We start from the raw sequence: 26866 nt of genomic DNA on the forward strand, positions 1-26866 counted from the left end.
TCAGTGTCTCAATACCTTTTTGGGTTTAATTATCAGCTAATTCAAGATTATACATCTGATTGAAACCATAAATTTAACACTATTTCTACTTTAAGACTGAAAGTTGATCGATAACTCAAAAAGGCGAATATTGCTGTATTACGTTCATGCAGTGTCCTACTATTAAGGGTTTTCTCAAATATGATGCCGTGTATCTCACGCCGTTGCATTACACTTTTCTTTATTCTAAATAAACTGCTCATTCTTGCCAACCATATTACCAGAATCATAGATTTAATTCAAAACCACTAGTTACATTAAATTAATATAACAATAATGCTACATCGTGCAATTGTTCAACTACCATAAGGGACACCTGATTTGTTTATCATAAGTCCGCAAATATTCTATATTGTTAAAATTCAAATATTAGCATATTTTAGAAAATACTTATATAAAAATTTATAATTAAATTTGTTTGTATTGTTAATTTATATATAAAATATATTCGTTAATTCTGAAAATTAAATGATTTAATATCGAAAGCCCGGAACTGTGAAATGTATCACCATGAGCACGAAACTGGTGATGTATGTTGTAACTTGGGTGTTCAGGTATATTTATTTGTACGTAAACGTAATCCTGGAATTGTTCCTTAGTGTAGTGTGTACTGTTAAATAACTACTTTGCAATTTGTAATATTTTAAATTTGCTTATAAAGAAACCTACGTATAGCTAGAAACGTACGATATTTTGACTTTTTTGCTAAGTGATGTAACCCAGCCTTGATGCAGACATGCTGAACATCCGGGATCCTGGTTCGCCTCCCTCAATGTTAAGTCGGTAAAATGGCGGTGCAGTGTGACGGCGGAGGAAAAGACGAACCGAAAATACAGTTCGCAGCACGAGAAGGCGTTTACAAATTAATGACACCTTCAGAGTATTCCAGACCTAATCGAGTGGGATTTAACACTCAAGCTAATACACCTGTCAAAGTCTCTTTTGTAACCTTACCCGATTCCTCCGGAAATGGTGATCACATTTGTTTCAATGTGGGACGAGAGCTATATGTTCATATGTATAAAGGTGTTAAAAAGGTAAGATTTGTTTCAAAAATAAGGGCTCATAATGCAGTGGAGACAGAAATATCTGCTAAGCAAGACTGGGAATGTGCATATACATTATATACCCAGTAGGCACCCATGCGGGCGCGTATTGTGCGTGTGAATCTGTCTTATCTGAATCTAATTATTAAATCATGTCATGCACTTCAATATTATTTTTTTCCCCATTATATTTTAAGTTGTCAGTTTAAAGGATTTAGTAAATTTCTCCAATATTACAATAAATGGACATTTTTATGGGTGCTCACCCTCCAAAAATGTCCTTGTACATTTCGCAAGCTGACATGTTCAGAAAGGTCTTGTTACACTCATTTTCATCAATACCTCCTGATTACTAATGCTAATTTTACTAAGAGATTATCTCTTATACTAAGAGATTTTGTCTCCCTGTAAGCTAGTTCTGTAACCTAAAAGCATTAACCATGACTGCATTTTATTTTTCATTAGATTACAGATGTGGTTGAAAATGACTGTCCATTTTAGAAGTGTTCAATGAATTGTAATAGTATACTAAGTGCATGATGTATTGTAAACTCTTTCTTTAAAACCAACCAAATAACTGAATATGGAATAAGTACATCATAATCAGGTTAAGTGAAATAAGACATCTGTATAAAATGGTCAAAGTGAAGTGCAGTTATCTTTGGTTTAAAGAATAAATCCTTAAGAGTTCTGCAGCAGTTATTATTTACAAGTAAGAAAAATTATAAAGAAAACGTGACTTTGTGGAATAAAAAGTATTTCCCTCATTCAAAATCTACTCATCTGAAGAATGCATGCATCCATTAGCAAACAAGTGATTTATGTGTAATGTTTCCTTTATAAACTGTTGTAATAATAAAAATTTGTAGGATGCTTGATATAATATTTTATATATAGTATTTTTGTTTTAACAAACATAAGTGCACTTAGTGAATGTTATTCTTGCATTGAAAAAAAAAAGTTTTTTATTGATATTGATGCAACTGTACATCAATAAAAACATATTTCCCTACAGAAACATAGTATCAGCATTCCAGATTGATTAAATGCAAATATAGCAGAAATATTTCTATTCTTTACAGAACAGAAATATTTCTACTGTATTTATTCAATTTGTAGTTGTCAGAAACTTAATGCAACTTCTATTCATATCCAAAGTTGGTATGATTTTTTTTTATTTATTTACTAGAGCAGTAAGAAGTGTGGATTAAAGATAAATTATGGAAATGTGTATTTACTCATTACCTGACCTATACCTGGTATTCTAGTTTATATTTAGTGTTGTAATTATATTTTTTGTAGAATCAAGATCACTTCATTGTGCCCATCATTTGCTCCTTTTTTAAGTACATTAAATATGTTATATCTACTTTGCTTATGTGCACCTCTCTTCTTCCATCCCTTTTCTTCCACCTGTAAAAATGTTTTTTCTTCCTTTCCGATAATCTTTTCATCAATCTAGGTCTTTATTGTAACTTTTCCTTTTTGCCTGTTTTTCTCTATAAGTTACAGAAGAAAATAGGAAAAACCTTTATTCCTCATATTATTTTGTTTACTTGTATCTGGACCTTTTCTGTTGCTTCATATTGAAAATTGACTATGTTTATTTTATATGAATGAGATAATTCCTATAATGTGGGAATTTCCACTGTTCTTTAATTGGTAGTTAACAGTTTTTATTTAACTGGATTTGCACTAGAATTACAATTACAATTTTGCACTTGGAATCAGATGGTAAGTTGTGTATAGCGCTAACATCATTTTAATGCCAGTTCAGATACAAATGTTATTTTCAGAGAAAACAGTAAGAAGGATTACTTTAATAATGGCACTGATTCCTTATTTAAAACTAGGATTAGACCATGCTGGATTACTGTGCACCAGTTTGATTGATCACTCAAATTTTGAGTATATTCTGGTGGAGAAAGTTCAGAGTTGGCTAATCTGGTTTGATTCAGAATTATGCAATATCTTCAGTGAGGACTGAGATTTCAAATTAGTTAATAGGTGAAGGGAAGGGTGATAGTTGTGCTTGTTGTGAGCCATTTAAAAGGATATTTTTCAAAGAATGGTAAAAAAAAAGTGATGGAGAAACCTGGGGTCATCATTTCCTTTCACAGTATCTTACTACTGTCTAGCAGTGTACTAAGATTGCTCCAGTTTGTAGAAATTTCTCATATGTGCTCCATATGATTGTCAGTTTGTGTTTCTCCAAATATTTCATTGACTTTTTTTTTTATCTGTGTGTATTTATTTATTTATTTATTAATGTTGTGGAGTTGCTAACAGTAGTTTGCTTAATATTATATAATGATTTTACTTCGCATGTTACTTTACTTAGCTTGGAAAATAATTAATACTTGGATGTGATGAAAAAAAAAAGAGAATTCACTAAACAAACTTTCAACAGTCTGTCTTGCATTGCTCATGTATAAAATGTGAAGAAATTATTAAATAACATTATAATAACTTAGTTATGAGAATTTTTTTCATTATTCATAATTCAGATATTTATAAATATCAGTATTGTATCTTTCAGCTGTCTTATGAGTGTGCAGGGTTTTTTTTTATTTTTTTATATCTTGATGTTATCATTAATATTGACATTACATAGGGCATTTGATTTTAAGCAGGAATTGGCTTAACTGATGGCAGATTTCATATGTCAAGGCCTGGCATTGTAAGAAGAAGGTGAGAGATTTAAAAATTGCCTTATGCTGAGATGATATGAACTATGGAAGGAGGTCATTTTTACTTGTCAGGCAGAATATAGGCAATTATATGCCAAATGAACCTTAGCTAAAAATTTAGAATGCTGAAACTAACATTGTCTGTTAGTTAAAGGAAATAGGATAATAAAAATTATCCTATTCCCTCAGCATATGCTACCATACTAGGGAGATGATTATGAGCAAGGTGGTTTTGTGTTGCCTTCCTTGCCATAGTATATTTATGACTGTAGCTGCGTGTGTTCATGGGACCGGTTTAACTGTTTTGAGAGATGAAAAACCTGAGTTACCGGTAGAAAAAAACCCCTACCTCCGTATGAGACCTGTTAACTCACCTTTAGTCGAAAGACCAGATAAAGTTTGATTCCTCAGTCATAGACAGGAATCAAACCCAGCTCTTTCTGATCATAGAGCTTTGTCTATACCGACTGAGCTACGGAGGCACAATATATATGTATGTATGTATGTATATGTGTGTGTGTGTGTGTGTGTGTGTGTGTGTGTGTGTGTATATATATATATATATATAAAGACAATTTTTATTTATATAGATCTCTTAAGATAACATAAAGACAACTTTATGTTTTCATAAGTAGAGAACATTTAGTAGAGAAATTCCTCTGTAATTCTCACATTCAGCTTTATTCTTTTTTTTTTTTTTTTTTTACAGATGGTACAATCATTGACAATTCAACCTTCTGAGCAGGCCCTCTGAATTATGCATTGTAGCCACTACAATGCTTTTATACCTCCATACTTGAGTATTTCAGCTTGGAATATAATCTACTCCAAGCTGCCTTTTCACATTTCAAAATTTTGACAGTTTTTTCTACTTTAAGTATTGATGAGTACTCCTGTTTCTCTTGAAAATTTTCTATTATGGTTCTGTCATTCTGTGTTCAGGTCCCTGGTCATGGTAGATCTTGAGGATTCTAATACTCGAGTACTAACAGGTTTGTTAAGCGAAAAAGAGGAATAGAGTGTACTGTCATCAGCAAAGCTATGGATAGGATTAGAAATCTGTGAGAGGAGGTTGTTTATGTACAAGAGGATGAGAGTAGGTGATTCCTACATTGGTGGGGAAATATGAGGAGAGTAAGCTGTCCATCATAGTGAACAACAAGTGAGAAAGTTGGTGGTCCAGTTGCAGAGCAGGCAAGGCAGACCATAGGATGACAGCTTGGAAATGTTGAGGGTAACCATGTTAGTTTCTCCATGGCTCGAGTCCATAGGTGGGTGATGAAAGCAAGATCAGCTGTAGATCACAAGTGGTAGAATACATTCTGTTAGTTACTGATTAATTGGTATTTCTCTAGGTGGTTCAAGAGTTGGTTGTTCATGACCTTCTCCATAATTTTAGAGAGAACAGAAGTGAGAGCAGTTGGATGGTAGTTTGTTAGTTGACTTTTATCACCTTTCTTTAGAATTGGCTGGATATGAACCTGTTATCAGGTAGATGCCAGTTGAATAGGATAGATTGAAAAGGCAATACAGGATAGGTGTTAGTTCTGGGACACACTTTTTTTAACACAATAGGTGGGATACTGTCCAGACCAGATGCTTTGTGTTCAGGTTGTTAAGGATTCTTCTGATTTCTTTTTTTGTCAGAAGACTGCAAGACATGAAGGGAGCCATTCTTTGTGGAGTGGAGAGAACTTTGGCCTTGTCTTTTGTTGAGCTGACTACAGCACAATCTGGGTAGGCAGAAATTGTGCCCAATGGCCTTGCCAAGAGGACCAGAAAGAGCAACTGCCATTTGGGCAGCAGGTGAGTTTGCAGCATTTGGTTCTTTCAGAGTCTGACTTTGACTTGGTGATGATTCTTTTACAACAAAATTTTGTGGGCTACAGTATAGGCAGAGAGGACAGCTGGAGTTTTGGTCTTGAGCCAATTGTGGTAAGTAGAGATTTTTTTTCCTTTTACAGCATTGGCACACCTTTTTGAGAACCAAGGCTTGGTTGGTAGCTGAAAGTTTGGACTGGAATGGGAGATGTAAGCCTTCATTCCTGTGAGGATGATTTCTGTTATTCAGCCTGAGCAGGTGTTTGGATCAGAAGAACTGATGCAGTAGTCAAACCATGGGAAGGAGGAATATAAGTAACAAAGGTCCTCCCAGTTGGCACCCTTGCAGTGCCAAAGGACATGAGACTGAACTGGTGAGTGTGGGTTGTTTTGCAGCAGAAGAGACTTGTATGAGGTTGTGGTCTGAGTTTCCAGAAGGAGAACTGACAACCATAGTATACCTGAAAGGGGAACTTGTTAGGAAGAGGTCAAGTGTGTTGACAAATTGGAGGGGGGGGGGAGTTGTCTGGTATTCTGGTGGGAAGATTGATCTGAAATTGGTCATTGCTGAAGGGCAGTTTGATTTGGTAGAGAAATTTTAAGACAGAGCAGATCAAATAGTGGGAATTTAAGGATTTGCAGTCTCTGGCATGATGTGTCAGCTCTCATGAATGCACAACTGCCACCCTTGTGGTGGAAAGAGCTGTGTAATGTGTAATTTGGGCAGTTGGGGTTCTGAAAGGAATAGTAGTTCTGGTTTGAGGTGACTGTAGGTAGTGGTACACATCTTTTATATTTCTGTTTAGGCCATGAATGTTGATGAAGTGAATGTGGAAACTGTTTCTTTTTTTTGATAAGAATTAGTGTTGTGTTGTTTGGTTGGATTTCTGTTGCCTTTATGATTTTTGATGTTTTTTTTATATATATATATATATATATATAACTATTCTGTGTAGGAGAATTTTTGAGATCCAAAGTAAAAACATGTTTCTTTTGGTTGTGGTTCATTGTGCTTGGTGAGGAAGAGATAAAAAGGAAGTGGGACATGCAGTGAGAGTTGACAGACTCACAAACATACTGCCCACACAGAGGGAAGTTGGTCTCCTGTCCACAACAGTTCTAACTTCAGCCATTACAGTGTCTGAGTAACTCTGTCCTGTTTGCTGCTACTGTAGCAGTCTTAAAACTAATTATTTACACAGCAAAATAGTGATTGGCAGAGTATTGTTCTTTTGATAATTTTTCTTATTTCATAGAAACATTATGGTACAGTGTGTGTAATGCAAACAGTGCTAAATAAATAGGAAGATAGAATGAACCTAAATTATTCACTTACTCAGTTTTGACTTTTATCAATTGACAGGAGGAATGTCTTTATTCAGCACAGGGAACTAATCCATAGGTGAATAGGTGGTCTTCAATCTTTACTTGATTGCTTTATAGAAAAGTACTACTCAGAATTATACAATCCATATAAGCCTATAAATGTCATAACAGTGCTAATTTCAACCATTACTGTATTTGAGTAAATCTGTCCTGTTTACTCCTACTGTAGTGGTCTTAAAGTGCATATATTATCTTGTCAAATACCTTTGCAAGTCCAACAGGGTCATAGTGTAAGTTTTTTTAATCCACCTCAACTGCAACTTTATTATAGAAAATGATTAAATTATCAATGCACCCTTCACATAGCTGTTCTGTACCAATAGAAGATCATATTCCTATCTACCCATTCCTGAATACTGGCATTGACCAATTTTCCATAACTTTAATCACTATTCCATGAATTACTCACAGGTCTGTAATGTGCAGGCTCTCTCTCTTGTGAAGATTTTGTGATGTAATAGAACCACCTTGTCCTTCTCCTATTCCTCTAATCCACTACTGACTTAAACAGCTGTAGAGTATTAAGCCTGGCCAGAGAATGGAATACAGAAATGTAAGGCTGCATTGGCAGAATGATGTTCCATTAATTAATATTTGTGATCTGGGGATAATGGTCAATAGAAATATTGTTCAAAGAATGTTCAAATAGTTTAGTGTGTTGCTGCTATGATAAGGATATCACTGACATGTATAAAGATGGAATTTGTACCATTGTACAAGGTCTTGAACAAACCATGCATGGACTATTATTGGTCACCTAATGTTCATCTTGATGAGGAAACTAAGAGTTGGATCCTGAAGAAATGTAAATTGCACAGCTTGTGGATATGTAGAATAGAGGTAACATGAAACTTTTAAGTTGGCGGGAAAGCTTTATCACATTAATATAGAGGGAATTATAAAGTGGAGGAAGGGAGAGATGGGAGAAGAAGAACATGAAGCCATTCCGGGATGTTATAACATCCAGGAAGAGACTCTTCAGTCAAGTTCAGTAATGAATGATTCAGTGCTTTTATTACAAGAATCATTAGAACCAAGTTTCACTGCTTTTAAATTTAATATGACCAGTATTATATGAAGGGGTATTCAGCAAGACATAAGCTGCCAGATTCAGTGTTAATCCAGTTTAATTAAAACATTGTTTCTCTTTTCCTCCACATGCTTCTATAGGTTATCTTTCAAATGATTAAAGTGAAGGGCCTCCAGTGTTGATGCATGTAGGTTCCATCTTTTAACAGATTTCAATCAATTTCCATAATGACAAAAAGGATTAGCTGTATACAGGAAATTGCATTCTTTGCACACACGCACACATCTCTACATATTGCATTGTTCAGATGATATTTTCACCATATTGGGAATATATGTCTAGGTGTTATTGATGTCGCTTGCTTTAGGTGCTCTGAAAATTTAAATTTTAGTGTAGTTGGATTGAAATGGAGGAGGGGAAGAGTTGCTTCCTTCTCATATATTTCTACTAATCACTTGGAATAGTTTTCTTACATTATTAAAGATTATGAAATTCATCCTAATATAACTGAAGGTATTGCAGACAAAGAGAATGTAATCTTCATATACACCCTTTTGTAAGTTGCATCATTCAATTGTTTTTAACTTAATTTTGAATATAGCTATGACTATTCAGCTTGCTCTCTGTTTAAATAAAGTGAATATAGCTATTTCTTACATTGCTGAATAAGGTCATCTGGGAAATTCAACCCATTTGGAAGGGAGTTGCTTTCTCTTCAGACACCCATATATATCTTTCACTTGTTTTATGAGAATTTGGAATATAATTTCTTTTGCTATTTAATGTTTTCTGACAGTTTCTTCACATTTAGATCACAGTAAGGAAGGATAAGGTTGTAAGGTAGGGATCAAAAACTGTTTTGCCTTATTTTTGACTAAAAAGAACTAAAAAAATTCTTGTAAAAATGTAAACAAGTGAGACAGGCATTGAAAGAAGCAGGACATTGGCTAGTTGCTGTTGGCTCATGTGATTGTTTTCATTTTTGAGAATGTCACTTTCCTTGTGAAATTTAAGCTTACTCTAGCAGTAGTGCTGCTACTTATAGCAAGTTATTATTTTTTTTTTGCTTGGTAGAAAGAAAATTATACTTTGTAATTTACTTTCTACCAAGTAAATTAGTACTTCATAAATTCTTTCTCAATTAGTGTGAGCAAACTTGAAGAATCTTCATGGCTAGGCTATTGGAGTTTTTTTGCAAGCATTTCCACTTGTCAGCAGCTGCCTTTTTAAATTCCATTCTCAAATTTTTATCATCTTGTAAAAGCATCTTTTTTTTCTATAGCTCTCACAATAGTTTCTCTCCATTTAATCTACTCTTTCTAGAGGGATGGAAGGAGGAAAAGAACTTCATTTCACTTTGCATCATCAAAGAAGTCCTTGTTTTCATCCAGTTATCTGTATCCCATAATTATTATTATTCGTGACACCTCCAAGGAGTCCGAAGACTCATTGCGGGAGGACACCTACTGTACAACTCTCCATCTCCACTACTACACAGAACCTCTACTACCAATCACCTACATCTGCTGCCCACGACCACCACCATAGCTGGTATTTTTTGTCTGTAAATTGCGTGTGTTCTGAAGTGCCAATTTGTCTGTATGTGGGATGAAAAACCCAAGTTTCCGGGAGAAAAAACCCTGCTACCTCTGTATGAGATCGGCTAACTCACCTTCAATTGAAAAAGTCCATATAAAGATTCCTCCCATCATAATGCATAATGCACAGTGCACCTTTATTAAATGTGTGTAGCATCATGAGAAGTGTTGCTACTCAAAATGATTGTTTATTGTTGCCTTCTTAGTTTCATCAGCATGAGCTAGATTCATAGAAAGTTAAATCATTGGAAGTTATATTTTCATATGCAAATTGCAAAATGTCGTTCACCATATTTGAGTAAGGTTTAGGTGCTAATTAGAACTAGTGATAAATGCTTAATAGCATTTATCACTAGTATATGTGTTTTAGGTACTTCAGTTTAGTGTTATATAGGAATAGCTGTTTCCCATATTTTGGAGAGTTTAATGCAACCATCTTAAAATTAGGTTGGTTTTTAAGAGTAACTTCAGATGCTTTAAAAAAAAAAAATCTCCCACATTTGTCACACTTGCTGTGACAAAGCATAATGGCGTCTTCCATTTAATTCCATATGCGATGTTCACGACATGGGCTATAGACCTTATTTCTTGTTGTAACAAATGCAGATGCATTTCTTTTGTTCTTCCAAGCAGTAACATTTTTTATAATATATCTTTGTAGTTCTAAATGATAGTTATATTGTAACATTACATTATTATATAGCATATGCATAATTACATATTAAATTGTTTATTATTATTATTTGTATTTTATTAGTTTTTGCATTCAAAATTGAATCTTTGTTTTCCACTCACAGCATGGTTGCAGATGATATATTGTTGTTGTCCATGTGGGATTCCCCCAGTTTTCCTTATCATCCCTTAGGACTGGCTGAGCGCTCCAATGAGGGATTTTAAGTATGTATTTTTGACTGTAAATCTGTGTGTTCATAGGCGTGTTTGCCTGTTCTGAGGGATGAAAAACCCAAGTTTCCAGGTGAAAAAAACCCTCTATCTCCATATGAGACTGGCTAACTCACCTTTAGTCGATAGACCAGATAAAGGTTCCTCACATCATGGACAGGAATTGAGCCTAGGTCTTTCCGACCAAAGGGCTTCATCTATTCCAACTGAGCTATGAAGGATCTAGATGATATATTAGTAAGTGGAAAAGATATGGAATTAAGATTTTTTGAATGGTTTAATCTGGTTTATTGCTTTTGGTTGAGATTTAATTGAAGTTTATCAACACTTAATGTATTTGGACTCTACAAAAAGTTACTCAATGCTGCACAATCCACTGCCTGCACTACACCTTCCACCACACATTGCATAGTATTTTTATTTGTAAATTGTACATTCTCTGACTAGTTTGCCTGTTTTGCAACAGTAAAAAAAAAAAAACCTAGTTTTTGGCAGTAAAAACTGTTCTGTTTTCATATCATTAAGACCAGTTAACTCCTTAGTTTAAAAAGCCCATATAAAGATTCCATTTGTCATAATGAGAATTGAGCCAGTATCTTTTCCAGTTGAAATGCGCAAACCCTGTTCTAATTCCTGCAGCCTGTTTGACTGTGAGTGGTGTTTTTAATTAACTTGAGTTTTAGAAATACCCAGAATTAAACACTTTCAGCACTTCGTTGAAGATACCAGGAATTTGATCTAACAAACCAACTGAAATACCATAAAATCAGTCACATGACTTGATGACAATTCTTATAAAGTGTTGTCTGTATAGGATTCTGTCTGGTAGTACTTGCACTACAAGTTCTATATTGAAAAATCAGTTTGTTGTAGAGTAATTATTTGGACAATAGCTCAAGTGTTAACTAATAAATATTTATTAAACCTACTAGTTTCACCAAACTATAGCTGTTGGCATCTTCAGGGTAGTACAAGCACTGGTTAAAAAACATTACACAAATATGAATATAAACAACTGTAAAATTCTAACAATTATAGTTGCAAACTGAAATAGCATTGAACGTGAGTGATACACGTATCGTGTGTACGTGATTAACTAGTTGTTGCTAAGGAACATTCTGTAGGTTGCATTGAAGTTCATTTCCCATGTGTTGAGAGATCTAATTAGGGTTTTCCATATATCTGGGAGTATTAAACCTTGGTTCCTGTTAAGGTTATCAACAGAGCTAGCGACTGTAGCTACTTCTTTAAACATTTGGGAGTGGTAGTGTTCTTCTATGTAAGGGGAACAGCTTTCATCCCACTCAATGACATGGTTAGTTCTGGAAAAATGAGATGACAGGCCTGATATGTCTTGTCTGTTGTTTTTGACGTAACCAATGTGCTCCTTCTGTCTAATTTCGAGGCTTCTTGATGTCTGCCCGATGTAACTTGAACCACATGAGCATGGAATATTGTAAACTCCAGCATATTTATAGAAAGGATGGTTATCTTTTGGAGATCTTAGTGGTTTACGAATTGTTTCTATAGGTTTGAATGTCACTCTTATTTTGTGTGGTTTGAGGAGATTAGCGAGCTTGTTGGAGATGCCACTCACATACGGAATCGCGATTGTGTTGATATATTGGTATCCTCTCGCTCTCTTTGTGGTGGTTCAGAGAAAAGGATTTTGTTGACAAGTCTTTGTGGATAGCCGTTCAAGTAAAGATTATTAGATATCAATGTTAACTCATCTTGAAGGTCCTTGTTATCTGTTGTGATGCAGACAGCTCTTTTCTTTAACATTTGTACTACGCTGAGTTTGTGAGAAATATGGTGAGAGGAGCTGAAATGTAGATAGTGACCTGTATTCGTAGGTTTCCTGTAAACTGATGGGTTTATATGGTCATTAATTTGCTTCTTAATTAAGATATCTAAAATCCATGCACCCTTTAACTCCAAGACTCTATGGTGTTCCAAAAGTACACAAAGATGGTATTCCTTTATGCCCTATTGTGGATGGAATCAACTCACCTACCTACTTATTGTCCAAACATCTCTCTAAACTCCTACAACAACATATCCATAACTCAGAGAGTTACATCAGAAACTCACAACATTTTGTGGAAAAATTAAAAAAACATTACCATATCAGAAAATGATCTTCTAGCTAGCCTAGATGTCACCTCTTTTTTTTACAAACGTTCCCGTGGTGAAGGTCATCAGCATCCTAGGTACCTTGTTCCCACAAGCTATACCTCACTGTATGATCATTGCCTAAATTCAAACTATTTTTCTTTTTGGTTTTTATTATACAATAATACGGGAAGAATACGATTTACCAACAATTAACTGGCTTGGCAACGGGCAGTCCACTTTCACCATCTTGTGCTGACCTATTTATGGAACACCTCGAAAATAAAATCCTATCTCAAATAATTCCTAAACCAACAATTTAGTGGAGATATGTATGTGACATTGTATAGAAACACAAAAAGGATGACCTAGTTGACTTCCTCAATAAGATCAACTCCTTTCATCATTCCATTAAATTTACCCTGGAACTTCAAAGAGATAAACAACTGCTGTTCTTAGATATCTTAATTAAGAAGCAAATTAATGACCATATAAAGGTACCTATCAGTTTACAGGAAACCTACGAATACAGGTCGCTATCTACATTTCAGCTCCTCTCACCATATTTCTCACAAACTTAGCGTAGTGCACATGTTAAAGAAAAGAGCTGTCTGCATCACAACAGATAACGAGGACCTTCAAGACAAGTTCCACGAAGACTTGTCAGCAAAATCCTTTTCTCTGAACCACCACAAAGAGAACGAGAGGATACCAATATATCAAAACAATCACGATTCCGTATGTGAGTGGCATCTCCAACAAGCTCGCTAATCTCCTCAAACCACACAAAATAAGAGTGACATTCAAACCTATAGAAACAATTCATAAACCACTAAGATCTCCAAAAGATAACCATCCTTTCTATAAATATGCTGGAGTTTACAATATTCCATGCTCATGTGGTTCAAGTTACATCGGGCAGACATCAAGAAGCCTCGAAATTAGACAGAAGGAGCACATTGGTTACGTCAACAACAACAGACATGACATATCAGGCCTGTCATTTCATTTTTCTACAACTAACCATGTCATTGAGTGGGATAAAAGCTGTTCCCCTTACATAGAAGAAGACTACCACTCCCGAATGTTTAAAGAAGCAGCTACAGTCGCTAGCTCTGTTGATAACCTTAACAGGAACCAAGGTTTAATACTCCCAGAGATATGGAAAACCCTAATTAGATCTCTCAACACACGGGAAATGAACTTCAATGCAACCTACAGAACGTTCCTTAGCAACAACTAGTTAATCATGTACACACGATACGTGTATCACTCACGTTCAATGCTATTTCAGTTTGCAACTATAATCGTTAGAATTTTACAGTTATTCATATTTGTGTAATGTTTTTTAACCAGTGCTTGTACCCTGAAGATGCCAACAGCTATAGTTTGGTGAAACTAGTAGGTTTAATAAATATTTATTAGTATTGATCTATTGTCCAAATAATTACTCTAGTTAGATGATCAAGAAAATAAACATTCATTATCAGCTTGTTGTATTGCCAACAAATTGATTTCACAAAACCAGATGTATAGGATGCTCTGATAATACTGTATAATTCAGGTTACATTATACTAGTGAATTAATTAAAATTTTACTTTCCAATTAATTTGTCAAGTCTACCAGCGTTTTTTTTTTTTTTGGAAAATAGTAGCTGTTAGTATGCTTTTCTCAGGCATTACAAACAATTAATGCACCTATCTTTGTTGTCCTCTGTTATATACCTGCTATCTTAACATCAGACACCTTTCTTACCTTTCCATTCTTATATGAAGGTAGCAGGATTTATGTTCCTGAAATTTTGAATTTTTCATCTTGCAAAACATGCAAACCAACCAGAAGAACATAGACAATGGATATAATTGTGCTGGCATAACATTTGTTGCTTCTGCTGTAATTTCAAATAGTTAAACTTTCCTCTACCATTTCTGCATGTTCACAGTTTCAAGTTTCTTTCTGATGTTACATTTAATATTATTCTGTAGTTGATGTATTGCACTCTTCTGAGTTTTTTAGAACTCATATCTATGATCTCTAATAGTAGAGAAAAAAAAAAGAGCTATTTGTTGTTGTAGTAGTAGTTGTTGTGTGTACATACTTTAAGACAAAGAGCTGGTATGATATGAAGTAAACATTTAGTTCTGAAAATTCTTATTTAAACTGAAACCAGTTTTTCTTAGCCTTTTCTCAAATATGCTTGCACAAATCTTCCCTGGAACAGCCATTAATGAAATTGCTTCTAATTCTTTCAGATTAGTTGGTCGCAAAAATTTTACACCTCCGTATCCTCTCTGTTCTTGCAGGCTTTGCACGTTTTTGATTTCTGACAGCATTTTTTTACCTGTAGTAATGAAATATACTCATGACACCTCCTGGATATTCTCTATCACTGTTTATCATATTTCCTACAATTACTCTAGGCATCCAGAATTATCTTTGGTTTTTATGTGGCCTTTTTCATTTTTGACATTTGTCAATAAGATCCTGAACATTTTACTGCCTTTATAATATTTATATTCTGTATGCTGTTTTTACATATAGCTTCTTTACATTTTTCTCCTTATTTTGTTAAGGTCATGTGGATTTACTTCACAGCAACTTTTGTTGTAATTTCTTCTGCTCCAGATCTGCTTCTAACTTCTTAGCCACCAGGAAGCTTTTATTTAAATCTGTACGAACAACTTAGCATGCCTCCTTGGCTAAATAAAGTTTGCTTATGATTTTACCACCGAGTCCTCAAGGTTCAGTAATTTTTTTTCTTTTGTTTTGTCTCCTAATTTTTATATTTAAATCTGTTCTGCTCTTAAAGCTTGGATGTTGATTCTTTTTAAAACTGCTGTACTTATTTTTCTTTTGAATGATGTTTATATCCTGCTTAGAACTATATGATGATCACTTCCAGTTTTAAATCATCTGTAAACTTTTGTGTTCTGAACAACTTTGATATATCAGTGACAATAAGATATTTTTTTAACCTTCTTTTTCCTGAATTTGCCGTCTCATAGTTACTGTTTAGCTGTAAGTCACCTCTTTTAGTCTTTTTTCTTTGTAACTGGTTATATCAATATGGTACTTTTGTAATTCTTGTGTTACTTCCACTTTTCAGTTGATATGCTTCTGTTGAAGCCCATTTCCAATTTTGCTGACATTGATTTCTTTCAGTAGCTGACATACTCTTCACTGTTTGCCCTCATGTTCTAGCATAAACATCTGGTTCTTTGTTTAACTAGACAGAATCCTGGCATCATGACATTTTATCACATGCCATTGTATCTGTAGTGTAAGCCAATATAGAATAGTTTGTCAGCGAAGTCTGAGATCCATCCTCATTCAGTCACTATCTGGGTAGATATCTAATAATAGGCACATCATCAGAAGGTGAAGATTGGACATGAGGTCAAAGCCCTGAGTTAATTCTCTACAATTCTGCAGGCTACGTGAAGACTTGCTCCCAGTTATCTAGGTTTGACCCTTAAGTAGCTCCATAACCACATGTTCTTTAAATCAATGTTGTGCTTTTATCCAGTGATGACATTGTTTTAAATTTTCCATTTAGATTGTTAATTTTGAAGTAAGGAAAAAACATGAAACTCACGAACTCATACTTGATTCATGTTGATGATATAAGGATCCAAAAATTTCATTTGCATCTCTCTCTCTCTCACACACACACACGCAAATGGTCTGCACTAAATCCTGTTTCTTCACGTATCTACCTCATTATATATTTCTAATTTTCTTTAATTATATATTCATGCACTCTTAAAAATTGCTTGTAACTCACTTATTCCAGTAATCATCATGCAGCCTTCAAATTTAAAAAGAAAAGAAAATCCTCATGTTACCATCTTTAACATGCATGTTAATACATGCAGTTAAAGTTATTTAATGAAACTTATTTTATCAGGCGTTAATCTCATTGATGCTCATATTTATTTAGGTGCAGAATTTTGTCTAAGAAGTTTGAGCCTATTCATTGAGTATAATGAATTTGCAGCTTGGGATTCTGTGTACTTTGGGCTGAATTTACTGTTTTGATTATTTATACTATATATATATATATATATATTAGAATTCATATTTACTCGGTGAAAATGATATGAAAATTAAAAGGTTTGAATGACTAAACACCGAGAATAGTAAAGAATGGGATTTAATAGGAACACTACTAGTTTTTTTGATAAAACAACTTCTTCAGGTGTCCAACTACAAAAAATTATATATTCAAAAAACTATTAGTGTTCCTATTAAATCCCATTCTTTACTATTCTCGGTGTTTAGTCATTCAAACTTTTTAATATATATATACACACACACACACATATATATACACAGTTTGCTTTTATTTTCCGTTTTGTGCACATCTGATTCAGTTAAAATACTGTTGGTATTCTTATGGAAATTGCCAATTATAGAGAAATACAATATGTGGACTGGTAATTATAGGATACAAGGTAAGCACGGTTACATATAAACACATAAATTTTTCACTAAAAATTTGTGTTTGAATGTTCTTTTGCTATCCTGCTACGACTTAAAAAGATTGGGTTAGGAAGTATAGGCCTTGGACAGCTGAATTTGTAATTAAAATCATACAGTTGCTGTTGGATTACAAGCACTACTTCATAAGACTGTAGTAGTAGGTTTAGTTCCAGTCATATTTGTAAATCATCTATTTCTCTTACACATAGGCATATATAAAACGGAAATTTGACATTTGATTAACAAAAAACAGATTTAAAAATGTATTCATAAAAGTAGGGAATATTATATATCCATATTTATCTCATAGTCAGATGTGTATAGAAACTTTAACCTCATAATCAGCATTATTAGTCCTGATATCATTGTTCTGTTTCAAAATAGAACAGAATTTATGAGAATATGGCTCTTGGCATTTGGTGTAATAACCTTTGCTTGTACTTCATGAGATGAATTCTGCTCAGGAGCCTATATATTTTGCTTTTATTAGTGTTTTTAAGGTTTTTACTCACTTGGACAGCTGTTTTAAATTATCAGTTATCATCAGACTAGAAAGAAACCTTAGGAGGATAAAAAGCTTTCACTTCAGTTCTGCAGCAATACTATTCAAGTCAAGGCAACTGTTATGCCAATGTTTATATTCTCATAAGCATTGTGGTCTATTTTTGATAATTTTCTAAATTTGTCTACATTCGGCCATAAGATAAAGATGAATTTATAATCCCTTATTTCCATTAAGTTATATTGCTGAAATAAATCCTTGTATGCTCTTCTTTAGTAAAGACAATTACAACTCATCCATAGTCTGCAGGTTTACCACCCTCTCAGGCAATGCATTCCATGCCCCTACCACTGTCCATGCAAAAAACTTAATTCTTGCACTTTTATATACCATATGAAAAATCTACTTGGTGTTAATATGATAATAACTCTTCAACAGCTTAAATGTGTTGATTATATCCTCTCTTTTATCTTCTATCCACCAAACAGTGCAGTATGCATGTCCTCAATCTATCCTCAGATCTGAGCACAGAAATCCAGAAGTGGTCTGATAAAAGCTTTATACGATGGAACAGCAAACTTTTATCTCTCATGGTCAACGTTATCCTTAACATTGTTACAATTCTCTGAGATGTCTTTGCAGTATATCCTCGGAACTTGAAATCTCTATCCACAATCATCCCAAGATCTCTTGTTTCCTCCACTTCTTCCAGTATAACTTCACCAAGTGACTATGAAGCATCCTATCTGTGGATCCCAAATTTTAAAACCTTACATTTAGTGCATTAAACTGACATCCCTATTTTTTCCTAGCTTTCCAGTTTATTCAAATTCTCCTAAATAGCCAAAACTTCAGCATTATTACCAGTAACTCTCCCAAGCTTCACATCATCTGCAAACAGCTAAACATCTCACTGTAGGCCTGTTACTATATCATTGACATAAGGATTGATTAGCAATGGTCCCAGGACAGAACTTGTAGAACTCCACTTGTAACCTTCTTATTCCCTGATACTGCTCTCCCACATACAACTCTCAGATAGATATGAAAGCGCTAATCACTTATCCAATCCACTAACCTGATATACAAACCCATATGAAGCAACTTACAAATCAACTTGTCATGCTGCACCCTGCCAGATGTCTTGGAAAAATTCCCAAAAAAAGACAGTGTATGCCTTACCCTCATCCACTGCTCTTGTTACTTTGTTGGAAAAGGTAACCAGATTACTAAAACAAGTAGTGCCCTTTAACAAATCCATGCTGGCTTGCATAAATAATGTTACTCTTATCTGTCCACCCTTATGCAACAGAACTATCTTACCTTTCTCTGCTCTCCAGGAACCTATTCCATTGCAAGGCTTTCATTAAACAGCCACGTTAATAGCACAGTCAGTTCCATTGCACATTCCCTTAAAACATGGGGGTGAAATTCCATCTAGTCACAGCTGCCTTACTGACATTTAGCATACTCGATATTCAGAATACATTATTGTCATTCACTTCTAACACTTCATTCATTATCCTTCTAGGAAGAAAGCCTGTTGTACCAGGATGGAACACTAATAAAGTGACCATTAAATATCTGAACTATGTCATCTGCTTTGGTCACCTGATTCCCATCTCTACCCAGCAAGGTAATCCTTCCACTCTCGTTTTTCTTCCTACTTGCCATTTAGCAAAAAAGAAAGAGAACTCCTTGGATTGGATTGCCAATCTCCTGTTAGTCTGTTTTTTCTCTTGTTATATTACTAGTCACTTTCCTAGGCTGAACTTTATATTCCTCATACAACTGCTCTCCACCTCTCTCTTTTTATGTGCCTTTCATAATCTCTTTTTCTTCTGCAATTTACCTTTTATTCCTTTTGTCATCCATTTGACTCTAAATTGCGTTATCTTTTTCACTCGAGATATACAATCTGCCATTGCTGTTAATTTTTTTTTAAATATCTCCTATGCACTAAGAACCTGATCTTTCATCCATTGTACAGCTGTAAGCTGGTTTCTAAGTCTATGATAGCCGCCTTCCTTATAATTCCACTTAAATTCTTTGTTTTGATACCTACAGATGCCTGTTCATCCTCCAAGTCAGGACTACACAGTCACTCTCACCAATGTATATCATCTGGCACAATCAGATATTCTGATGCTATGACCAAAGCCAAGACTCTTGATCCTCGTGTTCTTGCTGCCATTTGCTGCCTGAGACAGTTGTCCCTCAAGAAATCCTAAAATTCAGTTCCTTTTTTTATGATAAGAGATGAATGCATACTGTCTTCTCTGCCTAGTTTATATTGCTATTGTTGAAGTCCTCCATAATCTTGTCTTATAAGCATTTATCTCACACCATATACTCAAAGCTATTAGTGTTATTTTTACTGAGATTCTCAACCATGAGCGCACACAATTCATCTCTTATCGTGAGTAACACTCCACCACCACCACATTTACCTTCTCTATTCTGCTGAAATATTCCATATACCTTTCGATTTCTATCCTTGTTAGAACATTCTCCTCCTCAGTTAACCAAGTTTCACTGCTACCAACAAGCTTTAGAGAGACTGAGTCAGTCAATACCCAAAACTCATTCACTTTATTTGTAATGCTCCTAGTATTTATATACAGTGTAAACATTTGTTTACAAAGAGAAACTGGCAAAATTAAAGAGAACAATGATGTTGGGGGATGGGTGGGCATTTTTCAGTAAAATGTCAGAAAAGGGGAGATTAGTGAATAAAATAAAGAAGCAATGTTAAAACTAATAGTCATATTGGTACTATTTAAAACTAAATTTTGGATTTAAGATTTCAAATGAGTTGAATTTTTTATGTGATGAAGTATGGCCAGTAAAGGCGATTAGATTTAGTTAATTGTGTGACTAGTTTAAAGGAGGGGAGTTGCTAATATATACTACAGAACCAAGAGGGTGTTTGGGTCTCACCCCCCCCCACACACACACTAGTATGCTATAGTTTTAGTCTATTTGGGATTGATATTTAAAAAAAAAAAAAAAAAAGATTAAAAAGAATTTTCTAAGAAGCATGAACTGAAATTCGAGTTTTGAAGTCTTATGTGAACAAATTTTTTTTCATGTGCACTTGGCCATGATATGAGTATGAACAACTCTCGCATTTAGAATCACCATTTAAACAAAAGTAGGTTTTGCTTACTTACTCCCTTCTCTCTGTTCATATATTGTTTTCTGGATTTTGTCACAAATTGCTCATTGTGCATTTGATAGTTAAGAAATAAAATTATGGTTGAGGAATTTCTCATTAAAAATGTTTAATATTTGAAAATTTCATTCTCACTGGCCCTCTTTTCACTTTTATGAGTTAGTCTGTATATCATTAGATGTAAAGATATTTACAGTTAGAGTTGACAAACCTGGTTTGCATGTGTGAGTTTCTTTGAGTAGATAAGATGTTCCTTTACATTTTGGGAAGGGAAAAAAAAACTGTGTAATGCTAAATTACTGTAATGAAATGGGCATTTTGATTGTTGGTTGATGAAGTTGCATTTGGGTTCTTAGGTTACCTGCTAGAGGTTTTGACAATTTATTTATTTTTAATCTATCACAAACAAGAGATACAATGATTATCTGTGGTTAAGAGAAATTGGTTGGCTTGGATATTGTGTTATTCATTGCATTAACTTTCCTTTTGTACTGCAGTAAAATTCATAATCATTTAAATGGATCTTCACTGTAATTATGCATGAGAGTATACCAGTAATTTTGGAAGTGCGATATTTTATCTAATTAATGAGAATAATTTTGTCTCTAACCTGGCATAATTTCAGAACTGCTAATAGTTTAAGACAAGATCAGAATAAAAGCACATGTTGCATCTCTTTAAGACCTAATCATATTAGTTTTTTCACTGTTTCATTCATTTCATTTTTCTTAGTTGAACATTATTTCTGTTGCATAATTTTTTTTTCCAAGTTTTTTTTTTTTTTTTTCCTGGAATATTCACTTCCAAATTGCTACCTGTAATTCCTCCTGTCTTTTGAAGCTTTTTCTATAGCTGAAGGAAACAAAAGAAATTGGGATGTTTAACTTCTGAAAACAATTTTTTTCCCGCATAAACATGGATGTTTTTCAGTATTTACTGAATGCCATCAGCAGATGAGTAAAATTATCTCTTTCCTAAAGCCCAGATACAATTCTTCCACCCAATAATCTTAGATGATGGAAATTACAAAATCGGTGTACTTAAAAATAGTACTTATTTAGAGTCTAATAAAAGACTTCATTCTGGTGATAAGACTAATTTTATTATAGCAACCCCAAGAAAGTCTCCTAATCACCAAGCAAAATATATCAAAAGATGTTTTCCAAATATGCAACTACTCAAGCACTTCTCTTAGGTAATTATAATATTTCCCTTTATATTTTCTTTCCAGAGTAAGAGATTCTTCTACTAATATAGGTTTGTTAATAATTTTGTGAGTATCATAGTAACATAAATTGGATAAATATCCTAACTTGACAATGCGATATTAATCTCATTATATATGTCATGGAAAGAAAATAAATTCCTGGCATAAAGAAAACAGCATAACCAAATTGATAACCTCTACTAAATGAGTATTATTATTATATTGAGTACCTTCATGTGGTATTCTGCAAATTCATCACGGAAAAGCCAATAAATATTGTACCCAAGCATTAATTCATACAATACTTGTCACTCTTTGTTTTGAACTTTGAAGGACAAAACACTCGCAACTAATTGTGGCAACCCTTCTGATTATTCCCTGCATTCCTATTCAGTTTTCAAGGATGATCCTTAGTTCTCCCTACATTAGTCATATCCTGAAAAATTTCCTCTACGTCAGTCCTATAAAACCATTCAAGTAACTTATTTCTCTGTCATATCATCTTCCCTCCACCCCTTTCTTCCTATCAACCAATTTCTGTAACTTCTGCAGATCTCCCAGGCTGTTCATTCTAGGACAAACCATAGGAACAAGGGAAGAAAACTAAATTCTTACATAAAAGTTCTTTTTACATCTGATGGTTTCAGTTACGAGGGTGGTCTGAAAAGTTCCCAGCCTCGACCATAGATGGCAACACTATCGGCAAGATTTTTTTTTTTTTCCAAGTTGGTACATCTGTCATAAGCATCCATGTGAAATTGCAAGTCATTCTATCAAGTAGCTTGTTTTATACAGCTATCTGAAGCAAAAGTGTTGTCTGTGTACCTTGAAATGGATAAAATTGAGTATCATGAGGTTATAAAATTCTTTGTAAAAGAAGGTTTAACACCAAAAGAAATTCATTCAAAGTTCCTAAAAGTTTATGGGCACTCTTCTCCTTCATTTTCGGCAATTAAGAAATGGGCTACCAAGTTTAAACGTGGCCATACCAGCCTTGAAGATGATCCACGTGAAGGACGTCCAAAAAGTGACAACACCAGAAACCATTGATCAAGTGCATGATGTGGTATTGGATGACCATCGAATCAAAGTGTGTGAAATTGCTGCGACTATAGACATTTCAAAAGAACATGTAGGATATTTTGCATGAAGAATTGCAAATGAAAAAGCTTTGCACAAGATGGGTGCTGCACTTGCTCACGGCAGATGAAAAATGTACTTGCATGAAAATCCCCGAACAGTGCTTGGAGCATTTTGACAAGAATAAAACTGATTTTATGCGTCTATTTATTACTATGGATGAGACTTGGCACCGTTACACACCAGAATCCAAACAGCAGTCAAAACAGTGGACAGAAGCCGGTTGTTCAGTGCCAAAGAAGACAAAGTCGGTTCCATCAGCAGGAAAGGTTATGGCATTGGTGTTTTGGGATGCTAAAGGCATTTTGTTTATTAATTATCTTGAAAAGGGCAAAACAGTAACCGGGGAATATCATTCTGATCTTTTAATCAGACTAGACAAAAAAAAATTAGTGAGAAAAAACCCGGTTTGCAGAAGGAAAAAATCATCTTTCATCAGGACAATGTACCTGCCCGCAAAGGTGTTTTGGTAATGGGAAAAATTAAGGGATCTGTGCTATGAATTGTTTGAACATCCACCCTATTTGGCTCCCACTGACTTCTATCTCTTCCCAAAACCAAAACTCTTTCTCACTGTTCAGCATTTTTCTTCGAATCAAGAGGTGAGGGGTATTTTGCTGATCTTACTTACAACTACTACTGGGACAGGATAATGGTGCTATAACATCGCTGGAATAAATGTATTAGTCTTAGGGGAGATTATGTTGAAAAATAAAAAATAATTTTTAAATTATAAATTGGTTTCATTGTTAGGCCGAGAAGTTTTCAGACCACCCTTTATGGGAAATATTGTATCAATCTTATGTAAATTCCGGATTATTATTTTATATTTTTTTTTAAAACTAGGAATTTACTGACTGTCTGCTGTCTTACTTACATCCATGGAATTAATTCTTTTATTCCATTGTTAATGTACCAAGGTTAACTTTGATATTTAAATGAAAATTTTACGTCTGTTAAATTTACTTCCACTTAAGTTTGAGTTTCTGTCTTTAATTTCTACAAAAGAAGAGAAGAATATGTTAATCTGCTTCTTAAAGAGTTCAAGATTGTATGAAATGGGGAAAATGGCATGTGGAAAAATGTTCAGGAGGATGGGTATACAGAAGAAAGGAAAAAGATGAGGGGTGAGTGAGTCTGGAGCTGAATGATATATGGATGTTAATCAGCAGCTGCCATACATGATCAAAGGATTGAGGAGAAATAGTGATAGCCAGTTCATTGGAGCCATTTCCATGGAAATAGCTATAGGAAAACAATGCAGATATAGAGCATCCATAGGAAAGCAATCTAAAGCGAGTCAGTGAGAGAAGGATTATCTGTTAAGCAAATGACTTTCTTCTGGATACAACTAATATTCTGAGGAAGGATTTCTGGACACTTCCTAGATGTCAGAACAGTTTTCTCTGGTTTGGGTGCAGTTAAGATTTATAGCATTAGGAGTTGAAGTAATTTTAAGAACAAAAAATAATCCCAAGCTGCAGAAGAGGCCATAGATGTGTTCATGCAGGGGATAGGCTAGATGTCAAAGTCAGCCCAAGAAAAGAAAACTGATTTTGGGTCTTAAGTGTGGCATGGTCTTCTGGGAATTACGGTAGGGTTGTATTTTACTATTTTTGCTCCCACTTGAAATTGGCTAGATCAGGGTTTGACTCCCCAAACTTAAATAAATGTGATGGTCTACATTTATCTCCTTTATGAGAGATAGTACTTTTTCAATCTTCTCATCTTTCCTAACTCACATAATTTTTTACATTTGGAAAAATTCACTGTTTTCTTGTTATCTTACTTCGGGTACTATGTGGTGCTTTTTAGAATTCTCTGTTAATTAGAATTCTTCTGTTCCATCTCTGTACTGAAGATGTCTGTGAAACATAGGTGCAAATTTTGCAATAAAGTATCAAGATCTTCCATATGAGTTTTCCATCTTGTATTATTCTTAAGATTTTGTGAATGACGAAGTGGAATGAAGTGTGGTATTGTCAGCATAGCTATGAGAATAGATAGAGGATGTCTCTGAGAGAGGATTGTTGATGTATAGGAGAAAGTGCAGGTGAAGCACTGTCTGGGATACTCTGGCATTGATATAAAAAAAAATGGGGGGGGGGGGGGTTTGAGCAGTCTGACTGGATGTGGAAAACTTGGGTAGTATGGAACAATCTAGTGCTTCATTGCCACATGATCTTGATTTTGTGAGACGAGGTTGAGTCCATCCATCGGGAGTCTGTATAGCCAGCTTATTTATAACTGGAATTAACATACTGGCCATCAGATAGTATATGGGGCCCAAAACAGGATGCAAGATGAGGGAGTCGAATTAGTGGTATGCAGGGGGGGGGGGCACTGTCTGCAAAATGACAAAAAGACTGGTCACTCTATACAGATGTCATGTTCATGAGTATCTCCTCCCACTGTGTGTCCCTACCTCCTCTTTCCTTTCATCTAACAATAAATCAGAAATGAAACAAACTATGATGGTAGCACTGCAAACAATAAATCTTCAACAGCCAATTCATCCAAACAAATCAAACAGCATTTCAAACATACCAGGTTCCCTATCAAAAAATCATTTCCACATCCACGATATAAATTTTACATAAATGATGTTCATCACCACCACCTAGCTTCATCTAAACCAGACCTCCTTCTCCTGACAAATCCAAATTTCATCTGTGTCAATCACAGTTTACCTTCAATATCCAAATTGTACTCTTCATGGTTCATTTTACTACAAGGGTGGCACCTGTGCCTTTTTATGTTTTGGCATTGCATGCCAGGGAATACCATTAGAATCCCCTGCTTTTGACCCTCCTCTGTCTAAAGGTTTCCTTGCTCCACTCAGTAAAATTCCAAATTCTGAAAACACTCAGACCTCTTCACCTTCCTCAATAAATCTTTAATTCAGCTATCCAAACAGTGAAGTCATCTTCATAAGTGACCTTGAATATCCATAACTCTAACTGGCTCCCCATTCTCTAACACTACCAGTCAAGATGGACATGGCAGAAGCTTATCTTATAAACAGTGATCTAATGCAAATCATTCAGCTGCCCCATATTCCAGATAATCCACTCCACTTTCCCAATACGCATGATCTTTTTTTATTTTTATTTTTTTTAACTAGTTCTCCTTCCAGAGACACACTATGCAGGTTACCTTTCCTCTTTGCAGTTTAGACCATAATCTTGTGCAAGTTTCCAGTCTCACAGAATGCCCCTCCTCTTACTACATTCCAATCTTGTTTCCTTTGGCACTACAAAGGCTGCAAGTGGGATAACCTCCAGAACTACTACCTTCTTTTCTGTGGCATGACTACTGCTTCTGGTGTTTTGACTCGCACCCCTGCATTGAGCGAGTCATAGAAATCATCCACAATGGTATGAAGACATTCATCCCTCATTCCATCCAAAATTCTTGTCCATTTTCCAAGCCCTGGTTCAGAAAATGTATGAAAGCAGCCAAACAAAAAAACTCAGCTTACTTCAGGTGGCTTGCATCAAGAACCCAAGCTTCGTACTCAGCCTTGTTGAACCATGCAATAAACATAAATCACCTATCAACCTAACAAATCCAAATCTGACTTCATAAAAACCAATAGCAGAAACTGTGCCTTCTGGTCCTTGCCAAAGCTATTGGATACACCTTCTGCTCACCTGTGCTTCCATCTCACTCCCATCCAGATGACACCACTCTTACAGCACCCAACAAAAAATTGGACCTCCTAGCATTAC

General features: G+C 34.8%; 1 protein-coding gene across 2 annotated transcripts in view; it reads left to right on the forward strand.

The window, feature by feature from the left end:
* Positions 1 to 586: 586 nt before the first annotated feature.
* Positions 587 to 26866, forward strand: part of LOC150101353 (WD repeat-containing protein 20) — a 156389-nt gene continuing 130109 nt past the window's right edge. For both annotated transcript variants that reach the window (XM_090400281.1, XM_090400282.1), the window contains exon 1: positions 587 to 1076. In XM_090400281.1, the coding sequence (XP_090256407.1) occupies positions 828 to 1076 (249 nt within the window). In that variant the 5' untranslated portion in view covers positions 587 to 827. The remainder of the gene's footprint in view (positions 1077 to 26866) is intronic.

The sequence above is a fragment of the Typopeltis vanoorti genome, chromosome 11 (genome assembly GCF_054136105.1).
Source record: "Typopeltis vanoorti isolate ZY-2024b chromosome 11, IOZ_Tvanoo_1.0, whole genome shotgun sequence".
Taxonomy (NCBI): domain Eukaryota; kingdom Metazoa; phylum Arthropoda; class Arachnida; order Uropygi; family Thelyphonidae; genus Typopeltis; species Typopeltis vanoorti.